Here is a 16,158-nt window from a genome sequence, read left to right on the forward strand (position 1 = left end):
GCGTGTCTCCTTTCCCCAGCTGGGCTCGGCGGCTCAGCCAGGGGCGGGCCGGGGGCGGGGTGGGGGCGTGTCCGCGCCCCGCCGCCAAGGGCGGACCTAGTTCTCGCGGCTGGCAGATCTCCTTCCGGCCGGCCGCGTGGTGCCGCGCGGGCTCTGTTGATGGAGGCTGTGAGCTGGGAAAGCCACGGACCAGGGGCGGCGGCGCCCAAGGCGAGGGTGCACTTCCGAGTGACGAGGTTCATCATGGAGGCAGGTAACCGCGGACCGGGCGGACGAGCTGGGCTGGACAGGGTTCGGAAGTGCGCGTTTGCAGGCGAGAGTGCCGAGCCTGCAGTGCCTGGGGTGCACCGAGCGGGACTGCTTCCTGGAGGAGGTACTCCCAAAAGCAGCCCGATGAAGTGCCAGCCACGTCCTGTGTCTCTGGCACAGGGGGACTGCGTAGCCCAGTTCCCAGGGATAGATGGACCAGAGCCCCGTGTCCCCTTGCCCACAAGTGGCGGGCGGTCGGCCCCTGTCGGCTGTCTCTAGCGCCTCCCGCCACACCTGGCTCCCGGCATCCCTCGCTCTGGCCTTTGGTGACTGTGGGCCCTTTGGAGCATGCTGTTGGCTATAGGACTCGGGCCAGCCTTGTCCCTGTTAAGCCATGTCTTGCACCCTGGCAGGGCGACCTCCTGGTGGCGCGTGCTCTAGCTCCCAAGGGAATGTACCGCAGCTGTCTGATTTCTGTAGAAAGCCCTACGCCTCATTGAACTGCTTAGGAGCTCTTGAGAGTCAAACCTGTAGCTACTGTGGCATGTGGGAAAAGACGTTTTAGACAGATGGCCATGGTGTTAGGTGCCTTCAAGTCAATTCCAACTCTTAGCCCTGTCGTGATTGCTTTGTGTGTAGTCTTTAAAAAAAAGTTTTAATGTTTTCCGTTTTTGCACCCCAGCCCACTCCACAGTGCACCCCTTGTTCCAGGTTGTTGTCATGCATATAATGCCTAATCATAACAACAATCATAATACCTAATCATGCATTCCTTTCTGACAGTTCTTCCTCTCTATTCTAACGCAGTATTCATTATCTAGCTACCCTTTTCCCATTCTGTCCCCAACTCCCCATGTGTGTCCTGATTTATAACAGTGGTGTTATGTGGTATTTGTCCTTTTGTGACTGAAATATTTCACTCAGAATAATGTCCTCCAGTCTCCCCCATGGACAAGTTCATTGTTTTCATTGTGTGAATGTAGCATAGTTTTTCTGTCCATTCGTTTGTTGATGGGCACTTGGGTTGCTTCCACCTCTTTGCTACTGGGGGTATGCACACTCATGTTTAGTCTGTTGCAGCCATAAGCATGACTGCATACATGTATTCAAGTTGCACCTCTGATTTGTTTAGGGTATATTCCCAGTAGTGGAATTGCTGAGTCAGATGGCTATTTCTAACTTTCTGAAAACGTGCAAGACCACCTACCATAATGGTTGTACCATTTTATGCTCCCACTAGCAGTGAATTAGAGTTCCAGTCTCTCCACAGTGTCACCAGCATTTGGTGTTTGTGTGTGCAGTCTTTGACAAACTGGTCACTTAGTGTACAGAGGAGCTGAGGTGCAAGGCCATTCATCCCAGTGATTGTTAAGATGACTTTGTTTTCCAAGAGTTTCCAAGTGTATTAAAGAGTGATGGCAGTGTCCCATTTACTGTCATAGTGAGAAGCATTCTGCTTACTCTTCGAGGGTTTGCTATGTGAAAAGGTGTGCAGCAGACTATAGTGGGAAGGAGTAGCTCATAGAGGAATTGGCTATATGAGTAAAGCTCAAATTTTGAAATGTTAAACATTCTTTGGTTATCACTTGGAAGGAATTATTTGTAAAACATTTTCCACATGCCACTTATAACAAGCCTTCAAATATGTCCATGCCCTCGAAACGTTCAGACTGATTCCTGTTGAGTTGAACCAATTCCTAACTGACCCTCCAGTGAGTTTTCAGAAGCTGTAAATCTCCAGGAGGAGGTTTCCGCTCTTTCTCCCTCAGAGCAGCTGATGGATTGGAAACACCAGAGAGGTATGGCCTTTGGGTTAGCAGCACAAACTCTGTGGCCATCAGAGTCCTGAATCTGTGAGTTGACCTTATGTAGCAAAAAAGCTTTTGGAAATGTGGCTCAAGATCTTGAGGTGGTAAGAGTACCCTGGCCTGTATGTCTGGGCCCAATACAATCACAGCGATTCTAAGAAGGATTCATGAGGCCAGAGTCAGAGGAGAAGGCCATGTGGTGATGGAGGCTGAATTGGAAGATGCTGCCACTGGTTTGGATGGTGGAGAAAGAGGCCCAAAGCCAGGGAATCGGAGTGGTGTGTAGGAGCTGCAGATAGATATTCCTGTGCAGCCTTTAGAAAGAATGAACCTCACCACCACCGTGGTTTAAGCCTATTTAGTTTCATTTCAGACTTCCAGCTTCTGGAAATGTAAGAGAATGCATTTGTATTACATGTTCCTGAGTTTGTGACTGTTTATTATAGCAGCACCAGGGAACTTATTAATCTTCTTAGGTAAAGGATGCTAAATGGAATTGAAGGTGGCCATTTGCCCAACTCTGCTTGCTTGTCACTGCAGGATGTTGTAGAAATCTGTTTCAAAGGTCAAATTGGAAAGAGTAGAAACTCAACAGTGCACCTCATGACTGCAGGGTATCTGTGATGCCTGCCGGTAAGCACCATCATGATGGATAGAAAATAGTTTAAAATCGTCAATGATTTCATCTTACTTGGATCCACAGTAGACACAGTGACTGTAGCTATGGCCTCAAGTGGGTCTGAGATGTTGAAGATGGCACAGGAAAGGAGAGGGTTCATTCAGGTCTGTTCATAGAGTTGCTAGGAGTCATATTTCACTCAACAGCACCTAAAAACAACTCTCCCACTTTCTCCCATCCTCCTGTGGGCCATGACTTAACCTACTTCTCTTGCTAACTGTGCTCATGGTGAAACCGTTTGTTTAGTTATCACAGTGATTTCCTTGAAATGTACACTTGGACCAGGAGGCAGTCCTCAGAACAGAGCAAGGAAGCACTGCATGGTTCAAAATCAGGAAAGGACTGCGTCTGGGATGCGTCCTGTCTTCATACCTTTTCAGTCTATATGCAAAACACATCATCCGGGAGCCTGGGCTCTATGAGGAGCAATAGACTCGTCAACAACCTATGTTATGCAGATGATACAACCTTGCTTAATGAAAGTGAGGAGGACCTGAAGCGCTTGCTGCAGAAGGTCATGGACTGCAGCCTTCAGTCTGGATTGAAGCTCAACATCAAGGAAACAAAAATTCTCACCACTGGATCAATGATAGCGCCATGATAGGGAAGAAGCAATTGAGGTTGTTAATAATTACAGCTTTTTTAGCTCCACAGTCAACACTCTTTTTAACACCAGCAGTCAGGAAATCTAAAGACAAGTTGTATTCAGAAAAATCTACTATAAGAGACCTACCTCTCCAGAGTGTGGAAAAGCAATGATGTTAGTCTAGAGACTAAGGTGCGCCTGATCCAGGCCATGGTCTTCACAGTTACTTGCTGTGTGTCAGAGAGCTGGACAGTGACTAAGGATGACAGAAGAGGAATCAATGCCTTTGAGTTGTGGTGCTGGAGAAGAGTCTTGAACATACCATGGACCGCCAAGAAAACAAATTGGTCTGTCTTGGAGAGGATGAAACCAAGTTTGTCCATGGAGGCAAGGATTTTGAAACTCCATCTCACATACTTTGGGCACGTGACCAGGAGGGACCAGCCCTTGGAGAAGGATATCATGCTTGGAAAGGTGGAGGGATGGCACAGGAGAGGAAGATCCCAGAGGAGATGGATTGACTCCATAATAGGGATAATGGGGTTGAGTGTATCAGAGACAATGAAATAGGCTGAAGATAGAGCAAGATTCAGAGCTGTTGTACATAGGGTCGCTATGAGTTACAAGCAACTTGACGGTACAAAACAACAACAGGACCATACTCTTTCTGAAAGGAAGGGCCTTCCCTTTCCGGGCTTCTGGGCACCCAGGCATTCCTTGGCTCTTGGCAGCATGACTCAGCCCATGTGGCAGTCTTTCCTCTGCGTGTCTCTGCTCTTTTATAGGGCTCAGCACGGATGAATTAGGACTCACTGACTCCAGTCTGGCCCCCTGCTAATTTAACTGGTAGCACCTATGTCAAAAGAGCACAGTGATGTGAGCACAGCCATGTCTTACCTCTGCTAATTCCACAATGACAGCATCCACAACACAAAACCAATTCCTGTGAGATCCAGCATGCCCTCCACGCTCCCACACTACTTCCTACTAATCCCAGCAACAATCCTACTGCTCTGCTGGGTCAAAAATCTATTCTAATAGCTACACAGACCTCATGGAACCATACTCACAGTTAAGGGATATTAGGGAATTTAAAGGTTACAGCTCAAGTTAGCGGCAGTATACAGTCCGTCAGGACAGCTTCTGTGCTTACGGGCCTTTGAGCATTCAGTCTTGGGGCTTTAAGCCAGTGTTATAGTTAAGGCATCTCCTCCTCCCAGTCCTCCAGCAAGCTTGGGCGATAGACCCTGGTTCTGGTTCTGGTTCCGTGGGGCCACTGTCATGGGTCAGCTCTGCCTCACGTTGGTGGCCTGGTTTTCTCCTGCACAGCTGCTGCTCTTCTGTGGGTCTGGCGGGCACAGGACTCTGGTCCCAGAGGACACTCACTGCGTCCTCTGCTGCCACTTTGCTGGTATTGAGATTCCCAAATCTCCCTCTGAACCTGCACACTTGAAAGCTGGTAGAACAACAATAAATGAATATTTTTTAAAAACCCCAAAAAACAAACAAACAAAAAAAATGTGAACTGGAGGAAGGAGGAAAATGTGCAACAATGAATGAATGAAAATCCAAATTTTATGTTCTTCGCAGCACATACCCCACAATGGCAACAATACAGAGAAGATTAGCACGGGCCCTGCATAAAGTGGACACACACAGTTGTAACACGTTCCACATTTTTTAAAAAACTTATGTTATCCAAGGCAATATACGTTAGTCTGTAGAAGTTACTAGAAGCCTTTAATGTAGGTAAAATGGACTTGGAGTCCAAGAAATTCCAGTTAAAATATTAGAGAATAAAATACATGCATGAATGGATTTTTTAAAATTAAAAAATCCAACTCTTCTGTAAACTTTCATTAAAATTACAATTAAAATGTAAAAAAACTATAGAGTAAAACAGAAAAGCTGATGGAATGGCAAAGATAGGAAGCCATTTTGAACAGTCATCCCACTCCAAATCAGGGTCTTTGTGGCGGCCAAGGGAGTGGTCTTGAATCAACCATCTGCTCTGTGGGAGAAAGCTGGGCAGTCTCCTTATTGCCTCAGAAAACCTGTTGGAAAAAAAAAAAAGAAAGAAAACCTGTTGGAGGGCTCGCTGGGGGTCAGTTCCAACTCAGTGGTACAGGGAACCACTCCCATCGTGAAGGTACGTCACGCCCTCAGTGGAGATGGCCACGCCTGTCCTTAGAAGCAACCCTGCTTCTGTCTTGTGCCATTTTGAATCTGTGTGCTGTCGGTTAAATGCCAGGAATAGTCCTTAGTGTCTCGGTTTGGGGCATCTGTCAGTGACTCAGGCCTCCCCCCACCCCCATCTTGGCAGGCTTTTGTCGATGAGGCTCAGGTGGGTATGACCTTCCCCAGGCCTTGTCACATGTCGCTTTGATAGAAGGGTGAATGCTGTCAAGACCCAGCAGCTCCTCAGTCCCCGGGTGGAGGGCAAAGGGAAGGACCCAGGCAAGTGACATTCCTCTCTGCCCTGCTGGCCATTTCCTTCCTTCAGGTGCCAAGCTTGGACTGCACTCCATTCCTGTTGCCACAGCGTGTACCATTTACCACAAATTTTTTGGCGAGGCTGACCTGGACGCCTATGACCCCTACCTCATCGCCATGTCTGCCATTTATTTGGCTGGCAAGGTGGAGGAGCAGCACCTGCGCACACGGGACATCATCAATGTGTCCAACAGGTGAGTGCACTTGGGCCAGGCCTCTGGGTGGACAGTGCAGGGTCACTTGGGCTCTGAAGGTTGGAGGTGACCATGATGGGCCTGGAACCAAAGCCAAAATCCGCATCAGTGGAGTCACAGATAAGGCTAGTGTTGGTGCCAGCGACTGTGGGTGGGCAAACTGACCCTTTGTGGAAAGCCTTGAAGGCTGAGATGAGGAGACGGCCTCTGTGGCTGCACAGAGATCTTTGACAGGAGGCGATTCATGGAAGACGTGCTAGCCAGGATGGATCAGATGAGCAGAGGAGCCCCACAGGCCATGTCAGGCATGACAGCTAGAGTCCAGGGTTCACCAGGGAAATGTCTTTGCCCTGGCATGGAGAGCCCTGTGGGAGGCCAGAGCCCTGTGTCCGGGTGGGGAGGGATGCACTCTGTTAACACAGTGGCCCAAGGGGGAGAACGTAGGGAGAAAACCCCTTACAAGCCATGGCCTTGCTGTGGCGGGGCCTCTGCAGGGGAAACCTCGTTCAGGCAGCACACAAGGCTCTGGTACCCAGTGGGTGTGCAGGGTGGAGACCTGGGCCTGGTGACTCAAACGTGAAGGGGTGCACTTGCTTGGTTGGAGCTCGGGGGAAATTTGTAAAGTTCATAAGGAAATTGAAACCGGAAAAGCCTGCACACTGGGAGAATGTTATTCTTACGGCTTGCGTAAACCGAGGCCCTGGGGTCCAGAGCACGGCCCTGCACATGGCTGTTCGAGGTCACCCGAGCTGGAGAATGGTGCCGCCTGGGCATGCGAGCTGTGCCTCTCCTTGACGACTGGGCTGGTTGCTGGATGACTCAGGGAGGGCCTCTCCCTCTGGTGGCCAGGGTCTTCGGCTGCACCCCACACATGCAGCTGGAGACTGTCAAAGAAGTAAAAAAGGAATCCAGTGTTAGGAACTAGTGGCATGTCGCTCCTGGGCTTGTCATGCTCAAGCTGTCCCCTGTGTGCAGGGCCCTGTCAAGCTGTGCTAAGTGGCTGTCTTCTCACACAGGTACTTCAACCCAAGTGGCGATCCGCTAGAGCTAGACGCCCGCTTCTGGGAGCTCCGGGACAGCATCGTCCAATGTGAGCTCCTTGTGCTCCGGGTTTTGCGTTTCCAGGTCTCCTTCCAGCATCCACACAAGGTCAGTGTTCCCAGAGGGCCAGGCAGAGGCCAACGTCCGACCACCTACACGACATATTCTCGCCTCGCTCAGTGGGCTCTCAGCTCAGGGCCCAGCATTTGTTCAGACCGTGTGTTCCACCTCCACTCTCTGTGGTGGTGTGCTAGAAGCCATTGCGTGTCGCCCAGCCCATTGCCTCAGGTGACAGGCCTTGTATGGGTTGAGTGGCTCTCCAGGCTTGGTGCTCATACCCTGCTCAGCATATTTAGAAGCTTGAATTGTGGACTGTGCTGTTCCCCTGGAAGGATGCCAAGGGGGGGAGTCAGTGCGAGAGGAGGGCAGTGTGTGTGATTGTCCGATGCTCTCCTCAGTCTTGCTGCTGGGTAGACACCGGGGAAGAGCTGGCTCGGTATCTGCAGAGGGAATTGGCAAGACAGCAAGTCACAGAAAGCAGAGTCCTTGGGCTTGTGAGGCTGGCAGTGTGCTGCTTGTCCCTTCAGCTTGGTGGCATACCAGAGTCATAGTGGTGTGGTCCCAAGGCTCTTGTAACAAGAGCAGAAAATGACTCCCTCGCGGCTTTGCAGCCTGGAGGTCCCAGCTCATGGTGTTGGCCAAACTGCATCCTTCTGAGGTGCCGAGAAAGGATCTGTCCTTGGGGTCCTTTAGCTAATAGGACACCAGTATGGAGCAGGGGACCCTCCCTACTTCAGGGAACCATGCCTCGTGACACAGTGGTCATAGAAGACAGAGTAGAACTGTGTCATAGGGCTTGCGCGGCTTTGAGTCTTGCAGAGGCAGACAGCCCCATCTTTCTCCTGATTTTTATAGTCACATAACACATACAAAGGATTTCCGTAAGATTGGTAGCGTCGCAGCTGGTGAGGGGGTTGAAATACGGCCTTCGGGTTAGTAGCTGTGTGTGTACCCACCAGGCCTCCTGCGTCCAGCCTGGCCCTGTGTGAGCTGATAGCATCTGCGCAGACCCTGTTTCTCCGTGTGGTCATGTTGGAGATGCTCAGGGTCAGGACACAGGCCTTTCTAGCAGCCACCATACTAGTGCTTTTCAAAGCTAGTGTCCTGCTACTGTGCGGACAGGCAAACTTGTGAACAAGTGGAGTGTGTTTTCCGGTTGATCTCGGTGGGGCGAGTGAGTGTTGCGTGGGGGCTGGAGTTGGCCGGCCGGCACAGTCAGATGCAGCCCAGGGAAGGAGGTGGGCCGGGGACGGAGGGCAGGACTTGGAGGCTGGCTAACTGCGTTGTCTTTTCAGTATCTGCTCCACTACCTGATCTCCATCAAGAACTGGATGAACCGTTACAGCTGGCAGCGGACACCCATCTCTGTGACCGCCTGGGCCCTGCTGCGGGACAGTTACCATGGGGCTCTGTGCCTCCGCTTCCAGGCACAGCACATAGCTGTGGCGGTGCTTCACCTGGCCCTGCAGGTGTATGGCATCGAGGTGCCCGCCGAGGCCGAGGCTGAGAAGCCGTGGTGGCAGGTGAGGCACTGCTCCGTGCACTGTCTGCCTGGAGCATGTGCGCCGGTCCTCCTCCTGAGGGTCTCCGGGCACATCTTTTTTTCTGCATGTTCTTGTTCCATTTCGCCCATTGTCCATGACGGCCTGGAGTAGTTGGTACTGTGGATGCTGGATCATTCTCTGTGGCTCTCCTGTGCGTCAAATGGGAACCTGAGCTGGGCCATGTTAATATGCCCCTTGCCTGGGAGCTCGTCCTGAGAGTTCCCTGACTCCTCCCTCGCCTCTTGCCACCTCCTCCTGGCAGCTTTCCTGATGCTCTCTGTTCCGTGGTAGATGCTAGCCCCTTCGTCTGTCCACCCTCAGCCAGGAGCTGGCTCCCCCAAGAGGCCTGCTTCCATGCTAGTGTTTCTGAAAACAGGGAAGGCTTCCTTCGCAGCCACCTCTGCTTTTTGTCCCTTGCATCAACCCCGAGGGCTCCTGCGGCCAGCCCGCAGCTGTGGAGGCCTGCGGATTGTCTCCTGGACAGGCCGTTACCTTTTCTCTGGCAGGCCCCCCAGGGTTGTCATTTGCCCATTTCTTAGCTTGAGCTTTATAGAACCAAAACAGTAGCAAGCCTCCTGAGCCAGTGCTTAGAAATTTCCAGATCCTCATCACCTTACAGAGGCCTTTCAGGGGTCCTGGCTTGCTTTGTGGGGAGAAGGAAGAAGGGGCCCTCAGGTCGAGTGCCCCACTGGCTCAGCCTGAAGCCTTTACTGGTGCTCCTCAGGGGTACCCAGCATCCACCTGGGGGTTCGGGGCTGTGGTTAGTGATCTCCCTGTTGGGGCTCCTGAAGACTGCTCCCAGGCTTGGTGATTAACCCACAGGACTCACGGGCCTCGTGCTTTTAGTTTCTAGAAAGGGTCCAGACTCAAAACCGCCAGTGGACGGACATCCCAGGCGAGAGACCAGGCGTGCGCCCACTTTTGGTGACAGTTACGGGGGCGGGGGGTGGGGTGTGAGCATTGACTACCAGGGAATGCCGACCAGGCCTTGTTGTCCAGGGATTTCACTGGGGGTTAGTCACTTAAGTGGGGAACATCCACTTCAGTCCCCCAAGACCCCACCATGAGTCTCATTGCTGATGCAGACTGGGCTGGCTCAAGGCTCCAGGTACACGGGTTGGGAAGATGGCCAGAGCCAGGCGTGGGTGCAGCTCCGCCACCAATTCCCTGAGCATCTTTGGACAAGTCCTCTCTCCTCTCTGAGTTGGATAATCCATCTGAAATATTCTCTGCTATGTCTGATCTCCAGTGGGCTGTGCCTTCCTTTGGCTGAGGAAACACAGTGCTCAGCTTCAAGGTTGGTGGCCGGGTTTGAAACAGAGTGAGTCTAATTGGAACCTGTTTTTCTTCTTTCTAGGTGTTTAGTGACGACCTTACCAAGCCAGTCATTGATAATATTGTGTCTGATCTCATTCAGATTTATACCATGGACACAGAGATCCCCTAAGACACTGGTCCAGGCCTCTCCAAAGAGAAGCGGGATGCTTGGCTGCAGACTGGACTTGACAGGCTAGCTGGGGACGGCTCCGCCACATCGCCACGCAGGCCCATCCCTAGAGGACTGGTGGGGAGCAGTGGAGATGGCTGCTCATGGCACTTTGCTCTGTGGCCGTGATTGCCTCTCCTTGACCATGCACCAGAAGAAGGGTGCGCACATTAGCGGTGGCCCTCAGGTGGTCTCTGCGCTTTGGCCTTTCGAGGATCAGACTGTGTGAAGCATGGCTTCACTGAGAAAACGACCCCTGGGATTGTTGAGAACCAAGCTTTTTAGGAAGAATGACTGCACATAGAGGAGATTCTATTTTGTCTAATAAATGGTGATACCAGCCCATGCCAGTGCTCTGTATTTGCTCTGGAGTTCACACTGCCCTTGGGGACTTTGTGAGTACCCTAGATGCTCTCTGGGTTCAGGAGATGCTCTTAGCGCCTCTGTGGCATCCGAGCCCTGTTGCTCAGGGGTCATGGGTGTCCTTTCTGTCACTGTGCATGTGAGCATCCTTAGCATTCTGGAAACACACAGCTCTTGGGCCAAGTTCAGGCTCAGGGGGGCACCATCTTGGTTCCGAAAGGCTACACTTGACCCACCCTTGGTTCAAAGATATTCAGATCAGATTGTCTCCTTGGGGCACCCCTGTTGAAGGAGTCCAGGGAGACATGTGGTGGGGGGAGTGGGGAGAGAAACCATATTGAGCCCTGGGTGTGTCCAGTCCAGGGATACAGACAGCACAAATGTAGGAGGGATACTGAGCATGGAAGAGTGGGCTCTGGGCAACTGGCCTTGCCCACCAGCACCCCAAGTGCAAACTGGAAGTCATGTGCTGCCATGTGACTCGGAGTGTGGGTTCTCTGGGTCATGGCTGTGACAGACACTGGGGGACCAGGAAGATGGCCTTGGTTCACATGCTCCTACATGTAGTTCCAAGGGAGAGGAGGGCCCTGCCGGGGCAGCAAGTGGAGCTCACAGTACCTGAGGACAGCAGTGGGGGCACCAGCAGCAGGTGGATAGTGGAGTCAGTTCACTGCAGGAGCTGCTGGATGAGGGGCAGCGGGACCACTGGGCCTTAGTCCAGGCTTCCAGACCGGGTGGCATGGGCCGCCTCTGCTGGGGGTGCAGAGAGGCACCTCGGGCAGCGAGCAGGCTGCTCCTTCCTGCCCTGCTGGCCTTAGGGCCCGAGTCGTCAGTCGCTGTCTTCACTGCTTGGTGCAGATCCACTCAATGGTCTGTGCTGAGCCCCACCACTGCCCCTGTCCTGGAGGTGCCTCTTACATCTGGGGGGCAGCTTCGCGCCAAGCACATGGCCCAAGGGGCTTCCCCTCCTTCAGTTGAATCAACCCATCTTTACAGGAGTTGTTTACATCCTTCCAAAGCCTGGATGTCACCACACAGTTCAAGGGGACTTTCTTAGCAAACAAACCTCAAGAGAGCTGGAAGACTGGAGAAGCAGGAGTGGTGGCAGCTGGAAGCAGGGACAGCACTACCAGAATTTCCCTGCTGGTCTTGAGAAGGCGACCTTGTGTGGAAAGGTGCTAGTTCTGTGGAAGACTAGGGATTGTTCCGCGCACCTGCCCCTCACCAGGGAGCTGGATTGTTGGCTGAGGGAACCTATGTCCCAAGTGACAGTGGAGTCCAAGTGGAAAAGAGATGCACACTGTGCTGGTAGAGCACCTCTGCCAAGGGCAGCGGCACCTGGGGCTCATCCACTCTGGGACTGCTGACGCTGGGGGGACTCTGCGGACGCGGGGGCGCGGGGTGTGGGAGGAGGCAGTGGACCTTAGCTTTTGTAGTTTGGAACGAGGGTGATGCCCACAGATATTCACACACCTGAGCAATGGGAGATGAGAGAAACGCTGAGGTTTTTTTCACTGCTCACAGTGGGCATTCCAGGGCCCTCTCCCATTCCCCATCTGAGCTCTAGCCTGGACAGATGACTCAGGCCTGTCCCACTTACGGCCTCAGTTACAGGGACAAACTTGCTAGGGAGCCTGCCTACTCCTGTCCCCCCAACCACCCTGCACTGTGTGACAGTGCTGTGACAGCTAGTGACATGGGTGGGGATGCCTTGTCAGAAAGAACACGCAGTTCAGACTGGTATCAGAAGAGCCATTCTTTTGTTTTCTCTCTCTTTTTTGTACACAGAAATTTTGGTCTATACTTTAAATTAGGAAACTCAACTACAGACTTTAAATTATTATGCATCTGTGGTCTTTCTCATTAGGATAATTTTTTTGTTTGTCTTTATAACAGGCAGATAAAAATGTAAAACATATAATGACTGGACACACTTAAGGAAGCCATTCTAGAGTGCTTTGTGGAGAGGGCTTGCCAGCTGCGTCAGCCTGAAACTGGGCACCCAGAGCCGGGCCTGAGGGTGTGCTGCCCTTGCCCGGCCCCCAGCCCAGGGGAAGGTGGTCTCACGCCAGGCGACTTTGTACAGCAGCAGCGGCGAGGGTGGGGTGGGTCCACGCGGCTCTCCAGGGCCTCTGAGCACAGGCCAGCCGCTGTCCAGTCCATGCTTGTCTTCTGTGCGTCCACCACGCCCGGTTGTAGTCTTTAAGAACACAAAGCCCTCAGCAGGCTGAATTGCCTTTTTTGTTGTTTAAACAAGGACATCAAGGAACAATTTACAAATGTTACATTCTCAACGTGCCCTTTAGAAAAAAAAGGGATGGCTTTTAAATGATCCGTAGCTGGCACTGAAAGCCCCAGCTCTGGCTGCCCCAGCTCAGAAGTGACATGGCGTTCTCGGGAGTGGCTGGCACAGGTGCAGTTCAAGGAGCCCTTTGTGGCACGGGCTGAGGCGGTTCGGCTGCCTGGGGCCATCTGCACCCTCGGCTGTCCTCGTAGGCCCTGAGACTGGCCACGGCCTCACCAGCATCCTGTAGGCCTGGACATCGTCTCCAGTGTCCCCTGCTTGTACTCTCCACGTGAAGGTGGTGACGGCAACTGAGCACAAGTCCCCAGTTGTTTTGCGGGCACGTGGCGCCCCATGGCACACAGCCTGGGGGTCGGCTCGAGGGTGTAGTCAAGGAGGCTGGAGCTGTGCTGTGGTGGGTCCTGACCTCCTTCCTTCCACGATTCCTATGTGTGAACTTGACCTGCTGTGAGGTCAACTTCTTTTGGCCTCTTGGCACTGCTTGCTCAGGACTTGGCATTGAAGCTTGCTACCTCCAGTCGTGTCTGGCTGCTGCCCTGGTCCCCAGGATTCCAGATCCTTCCATCTAGGTCAAGTGTTGTTGGTAGGGGCAGGCCCAGGACCTGACCTTGCTCTTGAAGTTGGGGATGTGAACCTGGAAAGCGCCGCAGCCAGAATGATCGATCTGGAATTGGAGACATGATCCCAATGCTGCAAACCAAGCTTCTCTATCTGTCCACAGGAAGGCGCACTCTTCACGGCAAACCAGCTGACGCGTGCTTCCTACTCCAGGCCCAATGTCCCTCGTCTCACCACTTCCCGTGCACCGGTGCTAGCCACCAGGCCCCAGGTCCCCCTAAGAAACCCCAGTGACTGGCATTCCAGAAATGGAAGAACTGATGGTGACGCAGGGAAGGGTGAGAGGGGGGCAGGAGGTCACAGAGGGCAAGTGGATTCAGGATCAAGATGCAGTAACCCAAAAGAGATGCTTGCGGTCTAGTTTGGGGAAGGGGGTTGGAAATCAAAACACCTGCCACAATCAGTAAGGACATTTCAAAATGAGAGCGCCCAGAACGAGGAGCGGAAGGAGCATGCCAATAAATAGTTCCTTAGTCTTTAAATATGCATCTTGTATAGATAGAGAAAACCCCACGCGCAGCACGTCCATAGATGCAGGGCTCCGCACGCGCACCCGCACTCATGCACACTGGGCGCGCGGGACTGGCCCCAGGGTGGCTGCCTGAGACCGCAGCTGCTCCCTGGGCAGGCCCCCTGCTGGGCAGGAGAGGAATGGGGCGCCCCTTGCAGCCAGGGCTTTCACCCACCTCTTTTCAGATGATGGTGTTGATTCGCTTGCCAGCGCCTGGCCTGAGTGTGCAGCCCTCGCTGCCAGAGCAGACAAGCCGGCAGGAACAGTCGCCCAGGTTGTCTGGGCAGCTGGGCAGGCCACACCCCTAGTGGATGGGTCGGGCTTCTTACAAATGACGTGCAGTCCCCTCTGTAGGCCTGTGGTGTCCCCTCTGCGAGTGGGAGTGAGTCAGGACGTGTGAGTGTGTCCGTGTGCGCGTGTGCAGCCGAGAAAGCTTTGCCCGCTACATTGACGTCTCCACACTGTGCAGGGGGCTGCCGGGCCTGGAAGAGGTAGCTGACTTGCTGGCAGACGTGGCCAGGTAGATGCCGCTGTCTATGGCGTTGTTGTTCTTGTTGGGGGATGGGGGCGGGGGCGCACGCAGGCGCTCCTCGTTCTCATCCACGTCTGTGTCGTCGATGAGCGGGATGTTGTGGGTGTAGTCGTTGATTAAGAACTCGGGCGTGGTCATGAAGTTGTGGATGGAAGTCTTGGAGTCCGGCTTCTCCAGGCCTTCGTAGAGTGAGCTACGGAAGGCCTTCACCACCCGGATCTGGAACCGAGGGAGGACAGCAGGTCCGGGAAGGGAGGGAAGGAGAAGGAGACAGTTAGTGGGATGGCGGTCCACATGGGTGATGTGCACATGACACTAAGTGTGCGTCCGCTGGCGGAGGGGTGGATGGAATGGGGTGGCTGGGCAGGCCTCTCGCGTCCCCTCCCCTCCCCGGCCCTGGGTGGAAGGTGGCGTCTGGGCTGAGGGTGCAGGGTGAAGAGACGGCTGCATTGCAAGAGGCGTGTGGGCAGCTGGCTGTGTGTTCTCTGGGAAGGACAGACTCCCCAAAGATGGAGTCCTTGGCCACACTTTCTCCAAGGGCCTCTCCTGTCCCCCAAGCCTCATCCCCCCAGGCCTCTCCAGCAGCACCCCTGCTGCTCAGCTCTCTCTGCTTCTCCCCACAATATACCACAAGGGCCCACCTCCTCAGCCCTGCTCCTATCTGTTCTCTCTGTCCACACCTCCAGGCTCATCTGCAGGCCTGGAGGCGGTTCTGACCTAGTCTGCAGCCCAGGGCCCCCTTAGAGGGCCAGTCCACCTCTGGGGCATAGGACCATCTGAGACCCGATGAGGCCCCACTTTTCATCTGCAGCCACCAAGCTTGTCCCTGCTCCTTCTCAGAGATGGCATCCGGGAAGTGTTCCTCCCCCAGCCAGCTCCCGCAGCTTGGGGCAATCGCACCAGCCCCTGCACCAGCAGCACTCCCTCTAGGAGACTGCAAGTCCAAGACTGAGGCACTCAAGTCTCAGCTTCAGTCACCAAGCTGCTGCCTCCGACTGCTCCCTTTCTTGGTTCAAGTCCCTGGGCAGGCCTCTGCTAGCTGGCAGAACCAGCACAGTGCAGTCTCCAGGTGCCAGTCACTCCTGCTGGCCAGGACCCACGGGTCCACCTTACATGGGCAGGTGGTGGCCTTTTGGGCCCCGAGGTTCCTATCAGTGAGCTCATGTGGAGCTGAGATACGGTTCTGAGGGCCTTTCTCTGGCCAAGGCTCTAGCATTTGGTTCCCTTGATTAGACCAGAAACTATTGCTTGAGGGCTCAATCCTGCCTAGCTTGTTTTAATGACTAAATTAAAAAATTAGTAACAAAATGGTGTCTATGATTGCTTCCCTCGCAAAGCTGAGTGGTTCTGACAGAGAGCACCTGGCCTTTCACTAGGCGAGCTGGTCAACCCCCAGCTATTAGACAATCAGTACCCTCTTGGCAGCTCGGCCGGTCAAGCATGGTCATCCGAAATCACAGTCTGTTGCGTGCCAAAAGTGAGCTCAATGCTGCCAGAAAATCTGAAGTTTCTACCTCTAGGTCTTAAATCCGGCTTGGATTTTCTTTGTGCTTCATAAGGTCAGCAATCAGATCCTCTCACTAGGGCCTCTGTCCCACAGAATCGGTTTTCAGCCAAAGGCGACACAGAAACTGAGAAGCTGATCTTGTTTTACGTTTTTAATGAAGAGACAGAATCCACTTTCTGGAG

The 16,158-nt window shown here is 53.3% G+C and overlaps 2 protein-coding genes across 5 annotated transcripts in view; one reads left to right on the forward strand and one right to left on the reverse strand.

Annotated features, from left to right (window-relative positions):
- The first annotated feature begins 159 nt into the window (after positions 1 to 159).
- Positions 160 to 10,101, forward strand: FAM58A (family with sequence similarity 58, member A). Its single transcript, XM_006899987.1, has 5 exons — positions 160 to 253; positions 5,826 to 6,009; positions 7,026 to 7,158; positions 8,406 to 8,633; positions 10,072 to 10,101. The coding sequence occupies exons 1-5, from the start codon at positions 160 to 162 to the stop codon at positions 10,099 to 10,101; spliced, it is 669 nt and encodes a 222-aa protein (XP_006900049.1).
- A 4,278-nt stretch (positions 10,102 to 14,379) lies between these two features.
- Positions 14,380 to 16,158, reverse strand: part of ATP2B3 (ATPase, Ca++ transporting, plasma membrane 3) — a 28,724-nt gene continuing 26,945 nt past the window's right edge. For 3 of the 4 annotated variants that reach the window (XM_006899942.1, XM_006899940.1, XM_006899941.1), the window contains one exon: positions 14,380 to 14,688. In XM_006899942.1, coding sequence (XP_006900004.1) covers positions 14,380 to 14,688 — 309 coding nt within the window. The remainder of the gene's footprint in view (positions 14,689 to 16,158) is intronic. The other variant, XM_006899943.1, reaches the window with a different exon arrangement.

Source organism: Elephantulus edwardii, unplaced genomic scaffold (genome assembly GCF_000299155.1).
Source record: "Elephantulus edwardii isolate Elephantulus edwardi_28Jun2011 unplaced genomic scaffold, EleEdw1.0 scaffold00269, whole genome shotgun sequence".
Taxonomy (NCBI): Eukaryota; Metazoa; Chordata; class Mammalia; order Macroscelidea; family Macroscelididae; genus Elephantulus; species Elephantulus edwardii.